The sequence below is a fragment of the Vombatus ursinus genome, unplaced genomic scaffold, assembly GCF_900497805.2.
Source record: "Vombatus ursinus unplaced genomic scaffold, bare-nosed wombat genome assembly UNPS02014813.1, whole genome shotgun sequence".
NCBI classification, from domain to species: domain Eukaryota; kingdom Metazoa; phylum Chordata; class Mammalia; order Diprotodontia; family Vombatidae; genus Vombatus; species Vombatus ursinus.
This window is the reverse complement of record NW_020954591.1, coordinates 26130527-26152473: the sequence shown is the minus strand read 5'-3', so window position 1 is coordinate 26152473 and position 21947 is coordinate 26130527. Positions and strand designations below refer to the sequence as shown.

Below are 21947 nucleotides of genomic sequence, written 5' to 3'. Positions count from 1 at the left end.
AACAATAATAAAAACAGCTAACAATTTATATACTGCACTAAGGTTTTCCATAGATGGTCTAACCACTGTGACTTTTAGTCTTTCCTCTTTTCTGTCACTCTGAAACCATCTCTTCAAAAGTGAGAGGAGACCACGTGTACTGAGAGTCATTTTGTATTCTTTGTTTCATGGATTTTCATGGCCAAATAATTCATTCCCTAGTGTCCTGTCTACCGGTGATCTGCCTCCCCACAGTTCCCTAGGCTGGTTCTTGGGAAGAAGATGCAGTTAGTCGCTGAACCTGCACATGCCTGCTTTCTGGGGAGCTCCCCAACAAGAGTGCCACAGCTACCACAGCTGTTCTTCACCTCCCTAGTTATCTTCAGTGTCACCTAATGCTTTGTCCATCACCCACTGAAGATGTTATGTAGAGGAAGCTTCCTCCCAGTAGGGAAGGGTAAGGGGGAACACTGGTAAATGTTTAACAACTGACTTTTCAAACAAAATGTACCCATGACAAACTTTCAGGTTTAATCTGCATTGTTAATATTATTCCCATCAGCTTCTTAAGTTTAGACAATTAATAAAACAATAAGCCAAGCCCTGGTTTTTATTGATTGCTGATTTATGAGGCATAAAAGACTCTGAAAATTTAACTATTGGCTCTTGCTAGCCTATTGGAGCTGGCTCTAGTATATCCCTAGGAAGGGTCATTATTCTATCAGGAAACTTTTTCAGCCACCTCTATCATACACTGGGCAGGGGCAGGGATAGGATTTGGAGGAACCATGTGGTCCCCCATGTGGTTAATAAGCCCTTTCCAGGAAGTACAGTGTCATCGTTCTTTTTTGAAGCACTTTTCTCAGAATCCAATGAGATCTCAGCTCTAGTTTACTACTAAGTTACCATCGTCAGGGCCCCCTGTTATTCTATTTCCAATCTGCTGATGTAGCCATGAGAGGTCCTCTGCTTGCTATACTTGTCCCCAGCCAGTCATTTCAGTCAAAGTCTATGAACCACTTCCCTTCAGTCAGGCGCAGAAGAAGGTGGCAGATGTGTAGATCACATCTATACTCATAATGCCCTCTCTTTTATTCCCTCCTTATTCCATCAGTTCAGCTCTCACTTGTTATCATCATCATCATCATTGCTCGAATTCACATAGCGCTTTGCAAAGCACTTAACGAATATTATAACATTTTATCCTCACAGCAACCTTGAAAGGCAGGTGCTATTATTATACCTATTTTACAGATGAGGAAACTGAGGCAGACAGATTGAGGTTACTGGTCCAGGGTCACATAGCCAGTAAGTGTTTAAGACCATATTCAGACTCAGGTCTTGTTAACTCTGGGCCCACTGCACAACCTAGGTACCTGTCTTATGATCAGAAGCCTGATTCAATTCTGAGTTCTTAGCATGTCCCCCAGGCTGAAGCAAGTATCCCAAGGTCTTTATTTCCTCAAAGAGCAAAGCAGATGAACGTGAATTGTGATGAGGATACAGCTTTCAGCCTGGGGAATGGTTTGTGATCCAACTGGACTGGAACAGAACTTGGGTGAAGATGAGTGGTGATAAGTCACCCTGTCAAGATGGGTTAGAGACAGATCCTGAAAGGTTTTAAAAACCAAACTCAAAAAGTTTGTATTTGATCCTAGAAGTGATAGAAAGCTATTGAAGCTTCTTGATCAAGAGACTATCATGGTCAGACATGTGCTTTAGGATATCTCTTATACTATTAGCTGGCTCTGGTATCATTTAATTTGTTTTTAATTCAATATCTGTTATTCCCCTAAAGATGTTGTAAGTTAAGGCATTTCCCAGGTCTCAATTTGACTGAGACAAGGCCCATTCAGTGATTAAGGCTAGGTAAGAAATGAGGCAAAGAAAGGCTTCTTTAACTTAGTATTTTTAAAAAAATAAATCAATCTGGGAGGGGAAGACCCTCACTTAGGGTTTCTGGCCAAAACAGAAACAATTGTTATTTACACTCACTCTGAGCCATTAGGGCCCTAACAATGACCAAGTGAGACTTGGGCTGGGACCTATTGCTGGCCAATCAATGAGAGCCAGAGTGATTTGGGTTTAAGTCATGGTCCTTACACTGCATCTGGGGCCATCTCCAGGTGTCCTGATCTATATCTTGCCACTGGACGCAGATGGCTCTGGAGGATAGAGTGAGGCTGGTAACTTTGCAGAGCCCTGCCTCACTTAAATCCAATTTCACTTGCAAGTCAAGGCATTACCTTCGTGATGTCATGGTCCTCTTCCTGAACAAAGGACAAACGACAACAACAAATATGTTGAAAATTCTTTGAGGATAATTATCATCTATGTGTTATATTATTTTGTATCCCTCATCAAATCCACCTCAGTGCTTTGTATGTAAGACATGCTACTATTTTTCTGAAAAAAAAAAAAATGAATGAATATTAGCTTGACTTCTTTTAGCTTCCGTTGCTGCATGCATGAATATGGAACCACCTAGAACTGAGAGCAACATCCTCTGGGGAAGATACATGTTACAATGGGTAAAGCACTAAGCTTAAAGTCAGAAGGACTTGAATTCAAATCCTACCTCAGACACTTGTTAGCTGTGTGACCCTGGACAAGTCACTTAACCTCTGTCTGCCGCAGTTTCCTTATCTGAAAGTGGGAATCATAAAAAAAAAAAAAAAACTATGTCACATGGTTTTGAGCATCAAATGAAATAGCACATGTAAAGCACTTTGGAAACCTTAAAGTGCTATATGAATATTAGGTATTTTTATTATTATATATAGCAACCTGTCCAGAAAGAACAGAACGGTATACATGGAAACTGCATAAAAGGCACCTGGAAGTGAAGTGAATTTAATTTATCCGGAAAAATCAGTGAAATGGTGAAGAACGTGACCATTGTGCAAGTTCCATTATGACCACGAATTAATCAATAATAATAAAACTTGCACTTATGAGGTGCTTTCCAGTTTACAAAGTTCATGGCGCTCTTATGAAGTAGGTAATGCAAGTGCTATTGTCTTCAGTGTCCAGAAAGGGAGACTGAGGCTCAGAGTATGTTGCTGCTCCCAGTTTTCATAAATCACAGATGACAGAGCCCATTTCAGGCTTCCCAATGATTGTCATTGCTGTTCAGTCATTTCAGTCATGTCCAACTCTTCACGACCCCATTTGGGGTTTTGTTCGGCAAACATACTGGAGAGGTTTGTCATTTCTTTCTTTTGTAGATGAGTCATTGGAGGCAAATAGGGTTAAATGACTTGCTCAGGGCCACACAGCTAGTATCTGAGACTGGATTTGAATTCAGGAAGATGAGTTTTCCTGATTTCAAGTCCACTGCTCTATCCACTGTACCACCCAGCTGTCTCTCCTAATGATAGGGTCTTTTTGTACCATTCCACCCTGCCTTTTGTATGGGGGAATGACATCATAACATAATAAATAGAATGCTGGATTTGGAATAAGAAGAATGTTTTCAAATCTGTACTATGCTACTTACTACCCAATGTGACCTTGGCCAGATCACTTTGAACTGCACCTCTGTATTTTCACCTGTAAAATAAAAAAATTGGAATAAGTTATTTCTAAGGGATACTTCCACTTTAAAATTCTATTTAAAACCCTAATGTATTCCAAGGTGACTAAGTCAAAATATACAGAAGGAAACATGGAATCAAAGGATCGCAGAACTGGAGCTAGAAGGGAACTCAGAAGCGTTCAGGCCCAAGCCCTCTTTTTTTTATTTAAATTTTAAAAACTTGTTTTTTTTACAAAAAATTATCTTTTGCTCTTAAACTCCCCTCCTCCCAATTTAGCAAAAGGGAAGGAAAACCTTTAGAACAAATAGGCACGGTCAAATTGGTCAAGTCCAAAAATGTATGTCTCCTTCACAATTTGAAGTCAACCGCCGCTCCTGCAGGATCATGTTTCAATCTTGGTTTCTGTAGAATTGTAGGATACACAGCTAATAAGTGTTTGAAGGAGGATTAAAACTGAGGTCTTCCCAACTCCAAGGCTAGCACTTATTGACGATGCTACCTAACTAGTGCCCTCCCTTTCCAGATCACTTTGTATATATTTTCTGTTTACTTATCTGTGTGAAAGGCAGACAGGCATAGTAGTAGTGAGCTGACCAGGAAGAGCAAAGTTCAAGTATTTCAAGCCTTTGACTGTGCTGGAAGACATATGTCTGCCTTAGCAAGTCACTTAGACCCTCATTGCTCCAGGCAACTCTCAGACTACAAATTGAAGAGAAAGTGCCTATGTACCTTGGTGGTAGGAATTTCCTTACCTAGGGGTTTGTAATATCAATGAAATCACAGGTTTGATTAAAATCTATTAGCTGTGTACATGACGTTCCCCCCAAATAGAATGTAAGTTTCTTGAGATCAGGGACTTTTTTTTTGGTCATTTGTTCTCAGCATCTGACACATTATATGACACAATCCAACTCTTTGTGACCCTTTAGGGGTTATTTTGCAAAGATACTGGAGTGGTTTGCCATTTCTTTATCCAGCTCATTTGACAGATGAGGAAACTGAGGCAAAAGGGGTTAAGTGACTTGCCCAGGATCACACAGTTAGACATTTAATACTTACTGAATAAGTGAACAAAGGAAGGAAGAAAGGAAGGAAAAAAGAAAGAAAGGAAAAAAGGCCCCTCTGAAATAGCTCTCTACAACCTGAATCAGTCTTGAAAGGACACCAAGCATAAATGTAGGCCTGGACCAGTAAGTTGAGTTCTTTCCAGCTACAAGCAAGAGGACAATTCTAGATAATTCTTGGGACTCAGAGTATGACCCTGTCACTTAATACACTCACTGGTCTGAAAGATCTGGCCCAAACCACCTTCTCTTTCGCTTGGGGATTGTCCATTGTTCTCTAGTGTGTGATTAGAAGATTAGCTATCATTACTGTTTTATCCCAGTAAAAAGCTGGGAAAATGAACTCCCAACAGGCCTTTCCCTAGCATGAGTAATTCATTACCCACCTTGATTTCCACTTAAAATGTACTTTAACTACACTTCCAGCTACAAACTCTAAATCACCCTGTGTTCACAAAGTCTATCATTTTTTATTTTATGGCATGGCGTTGGCGTGACATAATCCCTTCCAGAGCATCTCCGAGTGCTTTTACAGATCAATAAATTACTTACCTGTGCATTGGAGGGAATGATTGCAAGGCCAGAACAGACATTTTGTAGTCAATCTGGCCTCCAAAAAAGTAAGCTAGGCTTTTGTGGATGGCAGGCAGTGTAGGATGGGCTGGAGGAAAGGAATGTGGATAGGGTAGATAGGAGACTGGCTATACCTAGAAGAACTCTAGGGGTAGAAATGTACCCAAAGGGTAATCTTTAGCAGGATATTGTTTTAAAATTCTAGTCCTCTTGCCCCTCTAACTTTGGAATTTGGGGTTCTTCATAATATGGACAATGAATAATGGATATAGAAGTACATTTTCAAATCAAATGGTAAATCATTAATCAAATGTCATGGTGACCTCTAAGATTTAATCTCCATTTTAATATGACAGGTTTATAAATTAGAATGGTACATTTTAAGAGCCACACAAAGGCCTGGATACCCATGTCCACTACCCTCATGTAGGCCAATCTTGTTATGGGTTTTCTTTTCACCTTTCCTACTGCCACACACACACACACACACACATACACACACACACACACATGCACACATACTTCATACTGCCTTTTTCTCCATTCTAATATAAAATGATCTGATTTTAAATTAGCAAAGAGAGAAAGGCAAACTGTGTTAACAAGAGAGAAACTGTGCGTCATACCATCCTTTTCAGGATAAGGTCCCATATAAGATAAAAAGCCTATACTAATAGGCAGGGATTATTCTTAGAAAACATCAAACCATCAACAAACTGTTAAAATATGTGGTTTATGAGCTAGAAAATAAATCTGTACCACCATTCAAGAAAGTAGCCCATGGCCCATCAGCACAACTGGCCACCTATCACTAATCTTTTCAGTGGGGTCAGCTCCACTGAATTTAAATTTCAGAATGATTTCCTGGGGTCACTTACTAGAAAGAGTGGAAAGGATTCTTTGAAGTAGCCTACTCTTAACAAAGGGAAGATCCCTAAAAAAGGTATTAAATCCAATTATCGGGAGATGGTTGTACTATAGTAAAAAATACACTGATTTGGAGGCAGATGATGTAGGTTCAAATCCTGACTCAACCACTTACTATCTGTAGTTGTACTTACTACCTTCAGCAAATCACTTAAGCTTTCTGGCCTCCAGTTTTCTTATCCGTAAAATAAGCAGGTTGGACTAGATGAACTTCATATTTCCCTCTAACTTTAAATCTATGGTTTTGTGAAATGCAGGGGAAGTAGCAATAGTGTAGTGAAAAGGTACTGAATTTGGATCCAATGAATGTGAATTTTAATCCTACCTCTGCCACTTACTGGCTCTGTGATTATGGCAGATTAATTAAATTTCTTGAGTTTTTCTTTTCTCATCCACAAAATGGGGATAAAAATACTAGTAGTAAGCACTTCATAATTGTAAGTTAGGATCAAATGAGATATTGTTTGGAAGAATGTTTGCAAATGTTAATATACTTTACTAATGTAATGTGTTAATGGAGTATTCATTCCTTCCTAGTGTAAGTAACATTATAATTCTACTTGTTAATATTATTATTACAAAGGGGGAAGCTATGTAGTAATAGGTAGGCATGGAGGTTTTGCTTGTTCCATAGACAACCAGTGTCAACACTAATAAGACCAAAATTAAACAAAAATATAATCAATGAACATTTATTAAACACCTATTTTATTCAAGGTAACATATTTTATATTAACAGAGAAATGAAAACAAAGACAAATTCCTTTCCCTCAAGGAACTTACATTTTACTAGACCTGTGACTTTGGTATCCCACTTAAGGTATGCAAGAAGAGACATTTTTACATAATTGAACATAAGGAGGCTCCCTTTTCTGAGACCTGAAGTATGTTGATTCCTATTCAAACTACCTGATTTGGAATTTAGAGGATTAGTAGAAATCAAATATGTTGTATGACTTTTCTTTTGGTTTAAGGTTATTTATCATGTTTCTTCCTGACAATTCTCTCATATGAGCAAAGTATAGAGTTTATTCTCGAAATTATCATGTAAGCAAACTGTAAAATATATTGCCAATGTTTTGATTCTCCTGTCACTTGTTTTGTTTTTACAGTATCTCCAAAAATCATAGAGATTTCCTCAGATATCTCCATCAATGAAGGCAGCAATATCAGCCTCACCTGCATAGCAACAGGTAGACCAGAACCTACAGTTACTTGGAGACATATCTCTCCCACTGGTAAGAAAATCAGAGATTGCTTACTGAATGGGGGTGGGGAGGAATAGAGAGTTTAGGGGGAGGGAATTGTTGTGTGAAGTAGTAAAAATGAACAGTAGTAGGTTGTCCTATACAGAAGGTTCAGAAATGGCACTCCCTAGTAAATGTGGCCTGGGACAATACAAATTTGGCAGGATTGTCAAATATTTTTTGAAATTCTGAAAATAAGTTTAAAGTCATCTACAATGCTATGTTGTTGAAGACCTCGGAAATAATCATTTAAATAATTTCTCTAGTCCCCTGGTGAGGGTATTTCAAAAATATGTCAATGGAATATCTCAGATACAGGTTTATTATATACCAAGGTTTATTGGAAACATGATGGTGCTCACTGGTAAGGGTGATCTGGAAGACATGTGTAATTGGCTATACTATCGGGTAAGAAAGGCAAATATATGTACAGTGATTGATGGTGAGCCAAAAGTGCCTATTTTTCTTAAAAAGAAAATTATCTAGGAATGATTAGATTATTGTGGACAAGATTGTGTACTAAGCTTTTGTGGACAAAATCCTATGGACTTGTGGTCTACCTGAAATAAGGTAGTGTGTTCCTCCTCTTTATTCTACAAAAATTTAGAGAAATCTTGACTAAAGTTTACTTACTTGATCAAACATTTAGGTCAGCACTGTCCAAGTGATATTTTTGAACTCTATGGCTAACAGGCAAAACAAGCCAAAAACAAAAACCTTAGGGCTTCAGGGACTAAGTTTTATGTGCCAGAGGGTGTGGAAATGTTTTGGTGAGAGCAACCTTAAATGATTTCATTACTTATTCCTCATTTATATAAAGTAAGGTACAGCAAATGATGTTTGCTGAGTGATGCAAGTTTTAGGCTTCTGGGGAATAAATTGGTCTAAGATGGTTTGCTTGGATATCTTATGCCCCAGTTTGGATGGAAAGAGCTATTCCTGGTGGAGTCCTTCCCACAAGCTTCCAAGAATGAGTGAAATTTCTCCCTGATGTAAGGGAATTGGTGATCCCATCTGTGTGGAGTTTTGGGAATGAGAGATTATGAGCCTGCAGCTACATGAAGTTTGGGGCCACTGAGAAACAGTCAGGAAAGGAAAAACTGTTTAAGGGGGCCCAGGTGTCCACTGCAGACAAAAAGGACACCCCAACTAGAACATCAAACATAATAAAACACCAATAGAAGGCCTCTTCCCTATTGTCTGTGAATGCAAGCTGCTGAGGGCATCTTCCATCTTCCTCTTTTCATTTCCCTTCCATCTGCTGAGTTGGAGATTTTTTTTCTCTCTAGAGGTTTCCATTCTCTTGAGTTCATTCTCCATTGTTTTGCTGAGTATGACTATAAATGTTATCTGAGTGTGGTGAGAGAGGTATCTCTGAAAAGGGTGTTATATTTTACAGAATACATAAAATAAGATCCTAATCCTAGTTTAGTGGCAAAGTGAATCACCTGGGGGCATGTTCTGTGGGTCATTTATCCTGTAGGTTTCATAGCTAAACTCCCAAGGGAAGAATTGAGATAAGATCTGGGTCTTTCTTTCTGTCTATCCCACAGACTACCTCAGCCTGTCTTTCATTTCTATTGATTTTAATTACCAGGTGTGGCTCACAGAAAGAGGCTGTGTTTCCTCTCAGCCTTCTCAAATTTTGAAAGAGACAGACAGACTGAAAGACAGAGAGAGACAGAGAGACACACAGAGAGACAGAAAGAGACAGAGACTGAGCCTGAGACAGCAAGAAAGAAAACAACTAGAGGAGGAAGTCCCATCCTAATTGACTCAGGAGGTAGAAATAGGACAGTCAGTGAAAGACAACTATGGGCTACATAGGAAAAAGAAGAGAAGGTAATCCTTTCTTCCTTCAGGCATGGTTATTTCCAGCTTCTCAAATGCCAGGACACTTTTCAGGCCTTTGACTATATTCCCTATTGTTTCAAGAGGACAGAAACAGAGAAAGATATGGGTGAAAGGCATTAAACTCTTTTTAAAAATGCATTTATTGATTCATTTTTTCTCTATATGTCATTCTGGGGTGGGGTGAGAAAGAATCCTGATCTGCCTCTCAGTATGAACCTTTGGAATAGAGGAAAACAAACATTTGACCCTGTCTGACAAGCCTCTGCACTCTCTCCCTCCCTCAGCCTCTCTGCCATGAGGAAGATGTGTTTTATTGCCTGTTCTTTGTGAACTTCATTTATTATTCAATTGCTCAGAATTCATCTTCCCGTTAGTGATCTTGTCATTTACATTGTTATAGCCACTGTTTGTATTATTATGTTGGTTCTAGGTTATTTCATCCTTCATCTGTTCATACAAATCTTTTCATGTTTCTCTAAATAACTAATATTTGTAAGTATTTACTTCATAGTAATATTGTATTGCATTCATATGTTGATTTTTAGTGATTCATCTATCAATAGCAGCCCATTTTATCCCCAGTTCTTTGTCACGTAAATATTGCTATTATGAATATTTTGGTGTACCTCAGACCTTTGTTTTTGTCTTTGAGATTCTTAGGATGTTTATCCCAATAGTGAAAGCATGAGGTTAGAGAGGATGGGCAGTTTAATCATTTTATTTCCAATTTGATATAGAGAATGGTTGTACCAATTCACAAACTCAACAACAGTTTGTGTTTATGAAGCATTTCTTCCTGAAATCCAATAAACATTTCCTGTTCTCAGTTCTGAGTCATCTTTGCCAATTTATTAGGTATGAGGTAAAATCTTGGAATTGTTTTAGCTTGTATTTCTCTTACTATTTGTGTTTTGGACCATATTTTCATGTAGTCATTTTCAATTTTCAATTTTTTTGAAAACTGTTCTTATCTTTTGACAACTTATCTAATGAGAAATGGCTCCTACTGATATGAATATTTGTGTCATTTTCCTACGTATCTTGGATATTGGGCATTTATTGGTAATTGATGACAATCTTTGTCCCACTCTATAATTTCTCCTTTCATTGTTTCTTCATTGATTTCATTCACACAAAAGATTCTTAATTTCACACAATAGAATTTGTCTGTTTTGTCTTTTATGATCGCTCCTATTTTTGTTTGGTTAAGCACTTTCTCCTTAACCATAGCTGCCAAAGTTAACTTCTCATATTCTCTTCTATTTAAAAACAAATGATGTGACTTTTTATATACAGATTCCATATGCATTTTAAATTTATTATGGTATATGGTATGAGAACTTGGCCCAAGCCTAATTTCTGCTAAATGGTTTACAATTTTTCTCAATAGTTCTTATTAGAAAGACAGGCCTTCTATAGAGTAGTGTATGTTTTGGGGTTGATCAAGCACTGGGTTACAACTTTTGATGTCTTCAATTCCTTACATTTCTGGTCTGTTCCCCTGATCTACTTTTCATCTTTTTAACCACTATCCAATAATTTTTTAATGATGATCATTTTATAGTACAATGCCAATAATGTTAAGTCATAGAACTCTGAAGGCTTAGAAACCACTGTTGTCATTCCCACATCTTTAACCCTGATGATCCTTCCAGTAAGCAAAGGAATAAAAGAGGTTACTCACACAGTTGTCATCTTGGTTTGAAGTGCACGTGGAATTGAACAAGCAAACAAAGGCAAACCAAATCATGTGTCTGAGGCCCCATTGAGGGATGGCATGCTACCTAAATCTACTACAGGTGTATGTGAGATGGAAGGGGTAGTACAAATTGATTTATAAAGTCTAGGGGGGGAAGAGCCACTCAGCTCTGCCTTAAACACCTAAGGATATCAAATCAGCATGACTGTCAGAATATTTATCATTCTCAGGTTGCATTTATGGTAGGAATTCTCAGCCCTACGTATCCTTTCACCTTTCCAATTCTCCTTTGTGTTCCTTTTCTTTGATCATACTCTGGGCAGGGCTCTCTTTGTTTGATAGTGTAGTTCTCTTTTTCTCCTTAGCACATCTCTTTTTGTCTTATTTTCCTGATTTCTCTCTTTGTTCTAAAATTTTTTCTTGCAGTCTCCCATGTGATTCAATTTGCTTCCCCCCCATTTTTCTCTTCTCTCACACCTAGTACACACTCTCTCTCTCTCTGTCTCTCTCTCTGCCTCTCTCCGTCTCTCTCTGTCTCTCTGTCTCTCTGTCTCTCTCTCTCTCTCTCTGCCTCTCTCTCTCTCCTCTCTCTCTCTCTTTCTCCCATCCCCCTGCCTTAAAATTTCATGTTGCTGTGTTTTAGAGCCTTCTTTTCTCTCTTACTACCATCCAGCCCGATTTATTTCCCCAGGGGACCTTTACCTGAGCTTAGACCAGATGTTTCCATTTTACTGAGGTCTTAACTGCTATGGAAACAGACGATGTATCAAGGGGAGAGGAGGGGGATAATCAGAATCTACCTGTGGATCTGAGTAATTTGGGTGAACAGCTTTTTCCAGATCTCTGGTCCAGATTAGCTCTCCCAAATTCAAACTGATGAGCACTGACAGACATCAACTAATCACCTCAGAACTCACCATGGCTTCTTATTTCCTGATCACTGATTATTTGGAGATAGGAGGCATGTTTTTGAGTTGGTGCCAAACCTGAACTTGAAACTGAATACTCATAGTAGGAAGATGTTCATCTTTTATTAACTACTTCAAAAGCATGGGTTTTTCACAGGTTTGAGGTTTCTCAGAGCAAAAGACAGGCTACATCTTTTCATAGCTTACAAACGAGGTGTGGTTATTTTGACATTGCTCCTCTAATCATATACCTGTGAAAGCTTGTCCTATTTTATGTGGCTCCATCAAGGTCTTCCTGAAACACATACCCATTTGTTCCCTAAACCTGAAACAATTTTAGAGATAAAGAACTTGGTAGCCTAGGTCACATGCTGCTATCTCATCTATCTACCTCACTCCATTCTTTCTATTAAAAAAAAAAAAAGAAGTAGCTGGTGGCTAAAGCACTGGGCCTGGAGTCAGGAAAACCTGAGTTCAAATCCAGCCTTAGAGACTAACTGTGTGACTCTGGACAAGTTCCTTATTCTTTATTTTTGCCTCAGTTTCCTCAACTGAAAAATGGAGTTACTAATAGCACCAACTTTGCAGGGTTATAGTGAAGACTGACTGAGATAATATTTGTAAATAGCACTTGGCATAGTGTCTGGCACATAGTAGACTTTATATAAATGCTTATTCCCTTCTCTCTTCTCAACATAAGAAATGCCATAATGGGACAGTTCCCTGGTCCTTTAGCCCATCATTTTGTCTCTGACAGAATCACCAAGGCAGAGTTTGCTGTGACATGATGTGGTTACCTTCTTAATGCCTACTTTAAACTGTGCATGTGAAAACACTTCATCACAAACTACAATGTGCTATACAAATGGAAAGCAGCATTGTTGTGGTAGTCCAGAAAACCTTTCTGGCTTAGGGCTCTAACTTTCACTGTGATACCATCTCTCTTCTCTAAATACATTCCTTACTCTTGCCTGGCGCTCCCTCCCTTTTCTGAAGTCTTTTATTCCATGAAAGTTTTGAGTTAGATACATCCATGCACTAAGCAACCTCAAGAATTCATGCTTCCCTGGCAATGGCATGAGGAGAGAACCAATCAGATGTCAGAGGCCTTGGCCACAGTTATATGCCACCTGTCCCTCACTGGGATTGCAAAGATGATCTGTTATGTGAGATGGATCCAGATGGTCCCATCACTAAAAGGAATGATAAGAGACTGATATCACCTGGGTACCAGGTCAGGAAGTGCCTCTCAGACAACCACTAAACTTTTTTGCCTAAAGATCACAGGTTCAAGATTATTTTACCCAAGGCTCAGACTCCCTCCTTTGGCTGAGCCAAAGATGAATTCTATTTTTCTCCTGAGATCTAGTTATATCTTTATCCCTTGGGTGACTGTGATGCAGATATATCCTTTACTCCATTTCCCCACAATCCCTTCCTCATGCTCCTGGGTATCTCAGCTTAAGCCACAAATATTATCTCTTGAATTAAAATACACAAAATAGAGGCTTATTGCTTTTAGTTTTACTAGCTGGGTTTTTTTTCCTATGAAAACCTGGAGGTCTCCAAAACATCTGGCAAAATTATGACAATTATCATTTTTGGTTGTTATTATAACCTAAATATCCTATCCATGAGTCATGCTATACGCATCTGTCTGCAATGGAGTTAGCTAAACTTTTTGTGAATTTTTATGTTCATCCAACTTGATAACCTTTAGAGGAAGATGTGTTCCATACATTTCTTATCTGTACCAGTGATGTAGTCTTTCTTTCATCTGTAATTAATTTACCACCTCCCCAATTTAATGGTAGACACTAGAATTATCTCAAAGGCTCATCTTTACTTGTCTGTGCAGTTTCCCTTAAATGGTAAGTGCCTTTTGGGAAAGAATAGGAGTTCTAGAATGGCATAATCTTAAGAGCCCAAAGCAAAGCTTAGCTGGTAGTGATTTTCTCTCTCTCTCCCTCCCTTTCTCTCTCTCTCTCTCTCTCTCTCTCTCTCTCTCTCTCTCTCTCTCTCTCTCTCTCTGTATATATATATATGTAATATATATATATAATATACACAAACACATATATGTACATACATATATACATACATACAAACATCTCCAGTCATCCTGATCTATATCTTGCCACTTGACCCATGAGTTAAAAGAGAAAATGAGGCTGATGACTTTGCACAGCCCTTTCTCACGTAATTTCAATTGACTTGCATATCATGGTATCATATCCCTGATGTCATGTTCCTCTTTGAGAACAAAGGGCAAACAACAACATACAAACATACATGCACATACATACATACTTACTTCACTAAAATATATAACTGTATTAAGCATATATTAATATGTAGGCACCATTATTAAATTTTACTCTCTTGAGCACAATTTTTCTACTAAGATCAGACTGAAAAGGGTCCATAGGAAGGATAAGTAGGATCCCACAGGCTAAAATTGCACAGGTTTAAGAATCCTTCCATATTCAGGAAGGAAGGGAAATACTCAAGAATAAAATTCTCAGGATATAGCAGAAAACAATTAGATTGGGAAAGAAAAATTAGAGTTGTCTGAATTGACTAATATGGATGCAGAGAGGATTTTAACCAACTTAGATTTTAAAGAAAAATTCATAGAAGATAAGAGTAATATTGGGTAACTAAAGTTGAATTTCTATTAAAATGTGACATGACCCTATAAAAATAGTAGCTAGAATGCATGAACTGAGGCTAGTTAGGGGAGCTAAAGGTAATTAAAAAAGGTTTTTTTCTTTGCTATATTGTGAGAAAAGAGAGGATCAATGGAAGGTATTGGACTTTTGCTTAGGCAACCTTAAGCAAAATGGGAAGATGAGGCAAAGGATATATGGGATAGTAATAACTGAGAAGAGAAAGAAAGCATAACTGCTCAGTTCTTTTTTTTTTTTTTTTTTTTGCTAATGAGAATGACCATTGCCCTGGAAATGACAAAACAAAACTGGTTCTTGGGGTATTGATGTCCAAGATAAGTAAGAAAATAATAAGAAAGCCCCTAGCCACTCTTGATCAATCCAAGTCCTATGGCCCAGATGAAGTACATCTTTAAGTACTAAAAGAGCAAACAAAAGTGATTGCTCAGCTCATATCAGTTCTTTTGAAAATACGGCAGAAAACACAAGAGGAACCACAAGATTGGAGAAGGGCAAATATTGTCCCAATTTTCAAAAAGAAAAAAGAATAGAATCTGCAAGCTTATAAGCCAGGGTATTCAACTTGAATTCCTGAGACAATGCTAGAATGGTCATTCATTAAAGAGAGTTAATGAATATCTGGGAAGGGAAGTGGTAGTTTCAAAGAGCCAGCATGGTTTCATTCAGAATGGGTCATGGTAGGCTAGCCTTTGTTTTCTTTTTTTTTTTTCTTATAACAATGTTATATTTGTAGATGGGGGTAAATGCAGTAACTATATAATTTATGTAGTTTTGGCACAGCATTTGATGAAGTAAAGGTGTCATGGTAGACAGAGTGCTAAGCCTGGAGGCAGAAAGACCTGAGTTCCAATCAGCCTCAGACATTTACTAGGTGTTTGACCCTGGGCAAGTCACTTAACCTCTGTATGCCTCAGTTTCCTTGACTATAAAATGGGGATAATAATAGCACTTACCTCACAAGATTGTTAAGTTGATCAAATGAGATATTTATAAAGTGCCTGGCACACAGCAAGTGCTTAATTTTTATTCCTTTCCCTTCATACTCTTTCTTTGGGAGAATGTGGAATAGACAATAATACAAGTAGGTGGAGTCAAAACCAGTTGAATATCCAGATTCAAAGAGTAATGGCTCTATATCAATTTGACAAGAATTCTCTGGAGAAATACCCCCAGGGATCTGTGCTGTTTAACATCTTTATCTACCCTATTGCTTTTTAACATTTTCATCATTGAATGGAATAAAGACATTGATGGCATGCACATAAAATTTTCAGATGACCCAAAGCTCAAAGGATATATAGCTAACAGTTTGTATGACAAAATTAGAATCCCAAAAGTTTGTGACAATATAGAGTAGTAGACCGAACTTCAGATGAAATTCAATAAAGAGAAACATGAACTGTTATAATTTAGGGTAAAAAAGTTAAACTTCCTAAATATAGGATGGGGGAAGGCAAGGTTAAATAACTGCATGCTTTTTTTGGGGTGGGGAGGGAGATAAAAAATCCAGGAGTTTTAATTGACTACAAACTCAATCCAGTTCTCAAAATCTGTGATTCCATGAGTTAGTCAGCTTACAGATTCCTGGATCCATGCTTAGTTTATGTATATAATGCTCCCCAAAATACTTAGATCTCATACCAGCCTAATAAGAGTCAATGAAGGGACTAGACCTAAGTGGGGAATATTAGGGCTCTGTGAGATTTTCACACAGACTCTCTGAACATCTCTTATATCATCTTTGTAATGATAATACCATTTTCTAAGATGAATTAATTTATCCAGCTCCATTGCCCCTGAGATGAGGGGAGATGGTGGTGGAGGGGATGGTAGGGAAAGGTTAAACTTCTCAAATTTGGAAACTCATTTATTTTATACTGGGAAAAATTCTCCAATTTTTCTTCTCTTATGCTTAGCTGACACTAATGACCTTCCTCTTTGACCTCATTCAGCACTTTCATTTTTTACTTTCCTGATTTATATTATGCTATGCATTATCTGTGGGGCAGCTAGGTGATTCAGTGGATAGAGTGGTGAGCCTGGAATCAGGAAGACTCATCTCCCTGAGTTCAAATCTGGCCTCAAGACACTTACTAGCTGTGTGACCCTAGGCAAGTCACTTAATCGTGTTTGTCTCAGTTTCCTCACCTGTAAAATGATCTGGAGAAGGAAATGGCAAATCACTCCAATATCTTCTCCACAAAGAGTCACAAAAAGTCAAATATGACTGTAAATGATTCAACAGCAACAACATGTATTCTCTATATATTTGTCATATCCCCATGCCATACTAGACTGAAGGTTTCTTGAGAGTGCAGACCAGGTCTTATCTAAAACTCCGAGTGTGTTTCTCCCTGCACTAGCAGAGTGCTCTGCATACAGTTTGTTGAACTAAATTCAATTCATAAGCAAGGCCTACTAAGCATCCTGTTGATGCTTCTATTGAAGAGTGTCCATGATTTCCCCGATCTCATTGAAATCTGTAAGCCCTTCCAGGAACTTCCATAATGGGAGACTTGTAGCAGGCTTCTTATAATCCTTGGAGGAGAGAATCCTTTCCAAGTTCTCCTTCTTGCAGAAACTAAAGTAGACTCACAAGTATCTTTAAAGACTGAATTTCTTTGAACTCCATCTTTTCTCATACTACCTCATTTCAACCAGGCTCTCTACTTCTGTGCCTCTTCACTTTATCTTTCACAGCTCTCCATTCCCCTCAGCTTTGCAGCCCATTGTCTTGTGGCCACACCTTTCATGGTTTCACCATCAGATTCATTGTTCTAATTATATAACCCTGAAGACTCAAGAGCTTTGACAATTCCCTTTGCACCTACAAGAGAGAGTAAAGTCATTGATATTGTATGCTCCTTGAACTGGACTGCTCTGGGTAGGGATGTAAGCAGAGAAGGAATCCAGAGGAATGTGTGTTCTAAGCACTTTAATTCCCCTTTTTTTAAATGAGTAAAACTGATGTAAGAAGGTAATTAACACATGGGACCTCCTAGCTGCAACAGAAGCTCCCAGTCTGGACTTCCAAGGGAATCACCAAAAGTACAGAGACCCCTAGAGAAATGTTGGTATGCCATGTGTAGGAAAGGACACAGCATATTTGGACAAGACTCCATTTGGATGGCCCTATGCCCTGAGGGAATCATGGTTTCTCAGGATAGGTGGCTTCTCATCTGATACTGAGGAGGTGTTGCCTAGTCAATCCCAGGTCAAAAATCCCTGGTTGAAGAATTCTAGGTGGTCTGGAAAACTGAATTAGTTTTCCTTCTAAAACAGGGAGACAATTTTCTTTGCCTTTTCTTTTCTTTTCTTTTCTTTTTTACTTTTGGGTGAGATAGACATTCTAGCACTGTCACCTATTGAGTACTCAGCAAGCAGTAATCTTGGACAAACTTTTTGAAATGTTTGTTGAATCAACAAAGCATTGTATTTAGGGATAATTGTGATTTTCACCCATATATGTGGGATTGTATGAGACTGTGTAACATTGACTGTTTTGAGACTGTATGGCACTGGAGAATAAAGAGAAATTACATTGTTTACACCTCCCCAGAAACCCTAGAGGACTACTCTGAATCAGAAACATTGACAGTGTTCATAATATATCCCTGCCTATTTGTCAAGGATAGAAAACACTTCAAATGGAAGGAGAGTATTATGGGGATCTGGAACCTACTGAGAGTGCATAAGATGGTGTCATCAACATGAAAGACACTAGAGAGCTGCCTCTGGGAAACCGAAGTCCTAAAACATGCATGGACGCTCTGCATTGGCCTGCCACGTACCTGAGAGGATCCTTTATTTTTCCATCGGCTATGTAACCAGAACTATCAGCAGCTTCAAAATAACTTGACTCAGCATGAACCATTTGTCTGATTGAAGGAGTTGGAACTTTCAGACAAATCCAGTGAGACCTTTTAGTTAGTGGGAACTAATGCTATATAGGAACTGAGCTAAATTGTAAGCCTAACCATCTCTCCCTGGACTGAGGCAGTTCAGGGGGATTGTGTCTCCAAGGTATTGGGGAAATTATTCATATGTTTGTTCTTGCTCTATCTTTGAAGTAAAAATTCCTTTGTAAAAAATATCCAATTTTAAGTGGTTAAAATGGAATTGGTGTCTTAGTCATTGGGCCGCCTAAAATGGGGAAGAGCTCAAACTATGAGGCTCAAGCTGATGTCAGAGAAGAGGGACATCCCAAGTCCTTCAGCATCTGAAAACTTTGTGAGGGACTGGGATTTAAACAGAGCCGGCCTTGAGAGAATGGGGTCAATCAATCATGTTACACTGGAATGCTCTCCCTCTTACATCTAGCTTCTACTTGCCCTGGCTGCCTTCAAGTCTTCTCTCAAATCAATCTTCTGCGAGAGGACTTAGCACCCCTCCCCTCTCCACTAGTACATTCCCTCTGACATTACCTTCCATTTTCATTGTGGATTTCTTGGATGTCTCTCCCATTAGAATATGGCTTCCCTCATTAGAATGTGAGCTCCTTAAGAGCAGGGACTATTTTTGCCCTTCTCATATCCCCAATGCATAACGCAATGTCCAACACATAATTAATAAATTCTTATTGACTGACCAACACTCCTCCAAACCTGAATCCCACACCCAATAGACTCACAATTTTATTGTCCCTTTTCTCCTGTTTGAGGGAAAAGAAGTTGATATCTCTTGTTCAAGGTCATCATAGAAAGACTCTTTAGCAGAGGTAGAATTGAAAACTTTGTTCATGTTTTTTCAGATTAGGTTCTTGGTTACTAGATCATTCTCTCCCCAGAATGGATTGGCTTCTCTCATATCTTATCTCCATGACTTTAATGCTGGGATGGGACCATCATCCTCATTTGCTAAGTCATTCTTTCCACCTCAAGTCCTCAGAATCAGAGAAACTGAGGAGTCAGTGTGAACAAGCCATTGGACTTCCCTTGTATCCCAGGGTATTAATAGGAAGCAAGACCCTCAGAAAGGTCACAGAAAACTAAACCTCCCTGTCTATATAAGAAGCCCCCAACACTGTCCCTCCTCTCAACCTTCACCTCTCTCCCCAACTATTTGCCATTTATCAGAACTGACAAGGACTCCCTCCTTAGCCAAACAGGACACTGAAGCACTAATTGGCACTGGAGCTATCACAGCTTGAGTTCAACCAGAGCTGGCAGGCACCATGACTCTGATGACAGCTTTGAGAAAAAGTGTCAGGAGCTGAGCTCTGGCATGCGATCAGCTGACTACAACACCCTGGCACTAATGAGCAGGCTGTCAGCACTGGCATCCGTGGCCCCATGTGGCATGGAGATCATTAGGATGGCAGACAAGAAAAACTTTCCCAGGAAGAGAAACTGGGGATGGGAGGGGAAAAAGACAAAATGGAAATAAAGGCATAGTCTTACCCACACATGGAAACCACTCAGTAGGCATGGAGGGGGCAGCAAGATGAAGGGAGGGAGAGAAGGAGGGAAGGATAAAGAAGGGAGGAAGGAAGGAAGGAAGGAAGGAAGGAAGGAAGGAAGGAAGGAAGGAAGGAAGGAAGGAAGGAAGGAAGGAAGGAAAAGTTTATAACAATTCTAGATGGATCATCTAGAAAAATTTCAAGAATTAAGAATTTTCTGTTTTGGCTGTGCAATAATCAATGCAAATCTTTCAAGCTACAAAGCAAGGGGAGAAACAGTAACTAATTTAACTCTCAAATTGTTAATAAGCTACTATTACTGAGATTAGAAATTAGTTAGTATCTTCAAAGGAGCAAATATATAAGGGCAGGGGAAGACTTTGAATCTTGGAATCCGCGATTTCTGTCACTCTCCTGAACTCTCCTATTTCAAAAATGTATTGATCAGTCATCTCCCTATCACATGCTTGGACTTGAGAATCTTTTGCATAATGATAATAAAATTTACATTCGTCTAATGCTGCTCACAACAGCATTGTGAAATGGTTCAAATGTTATTTTCCCCATTTTTGAAATGAGAAAATTGAGGTTCAGAGAAGTAAATTACTTACTCAGAGCCACACATGCAAGCTTCACAGGTAAACCTGCTTGTGGGAAATTCAGAGATTTTCCCATTTTATCACACTGCCAAAGGCCTCTAATAAATGGAAAGCTTTTTAAAGGCAGGAAATGTGTCATCTTTTATTTCACTAGCTTCAATAGATTGGGGATCTTCCCAGTGTGGGTACTTCATCCACTGGTATAGCTCACAATCTATTCCTTCCTTCTCATGGATATAACCGTTGCCAATATCTTCCCATAAATCTTTCACAGGGAGACCATCCAATATGCTTTCTTCTAAACCTCTTCTTTTAAAATTATTTTTCCCTAAAACTCTTGCCCTTGCAGGGATACCAAAGAATCATTCACATGTACTATTTAACTATTTCCCTTCTTCATCCCATGTGACCCATCCACCTCATTTTCTGTCCATATGTCTCTTTTCTTTTATATCTGATGTCTTGTCCTCCACAATTTTTTCTTGCTAGTATGTCCTTTTCATATTTACCTAGCACTGATCAATTGTCCTTTAGAGATAACTATATTTCATGACTTGCGGCTATATAACATCTGTGGAAGAATATTGGTTTTTAAAAGTTGGGGCTCTGTTTCAATGAGAATCTTAAGGCCATTTAAAGCACTTTTGCAATTTCCCAGTTACAATCCAGGCTACTTTCTACCTCCTTCTTTTGAATATTGGTTCTCGTTCTTCATCCGTCCACCGTGTCTGTCCAAGATATATGTACTGATCTTCCATATCTATGGGATAATAGTAAATATAGCTGATGTTTATGTAGCATTTTAGGGTTTTTCTTCCAGCTACATAACATAGTCTCAACAATAAGCAGCCTTTATCCTCTTTTTTATTTTTTTATGTGTGGATTTCATTTAGTAAGTTCATTAGTATTCTAGGGCTTAATGCAATCAGCGTGATGGCTACCAAGAGGACCATATAGAAGACTTGCCATCTACAGCAGGGCTTCCAAAGCTAGGTTACATGGAAGAAAAGAAGCAAGCGTTTATTAACCACCTACAATGTGCCAGGCACTGTGCTGATCCCTTTATAAATATTATCTTATTTGATCCTCACAATAGCTCTGTGAGATAGGTGCTATTATTATATCTACTTAGTAGTTAAGTAAACTGAGGCAAATAATCTGTTAAGTGACTTGTCTAGGTTTGCACAACTAATAAGTATTTGAGGATGGATTGCAATTCAGATCTTTCTTACATGAGGCCCAGTGCTATCCACTAACTTCCTTAGGTAGATTTCAGGGAGTCCATGAATTTGGTGGAAAAAAAATTATCTTTATTTGCTCTGTTTTAACTGAAATTTAGCATCTCTTTCAACTATTTAAAAGCATTTTCTGTAATAGAGTTCACAGGCTTTTCTAGATTGTTAAAGGCATTCATCGTACACACACATATGGAGTTAAGAATTTCTGATCTAGAAGGAAGCCTTCTTCCAT

General features: G+C 38.6%; 1 protein-coding gene across 3 annotated transcripts in view; it reads left to right on the top strand.

Moving 5' to 3' along the window:
* NTM (neurotrimin) overlaps positions 1 to 21947 on the top strand; it is a 1238439-nt gene that overhangs the window by 1039476 nt on the left and 177016 nt on the right. For all 3 annotated transcript variants that reach the window (XM_027835123.1, XM_027835124.1, XM_027835125.1), the window contains one exon: positions 7195 to 7320. In XM_027835123.1, the coding sequence (XP_027690924.1) occupies positions 7195 to 7320 (126 nt within the window). The remainder of the gene's footprint in view (positions 1 to 7194; positions 7321 to 21947) is intronic.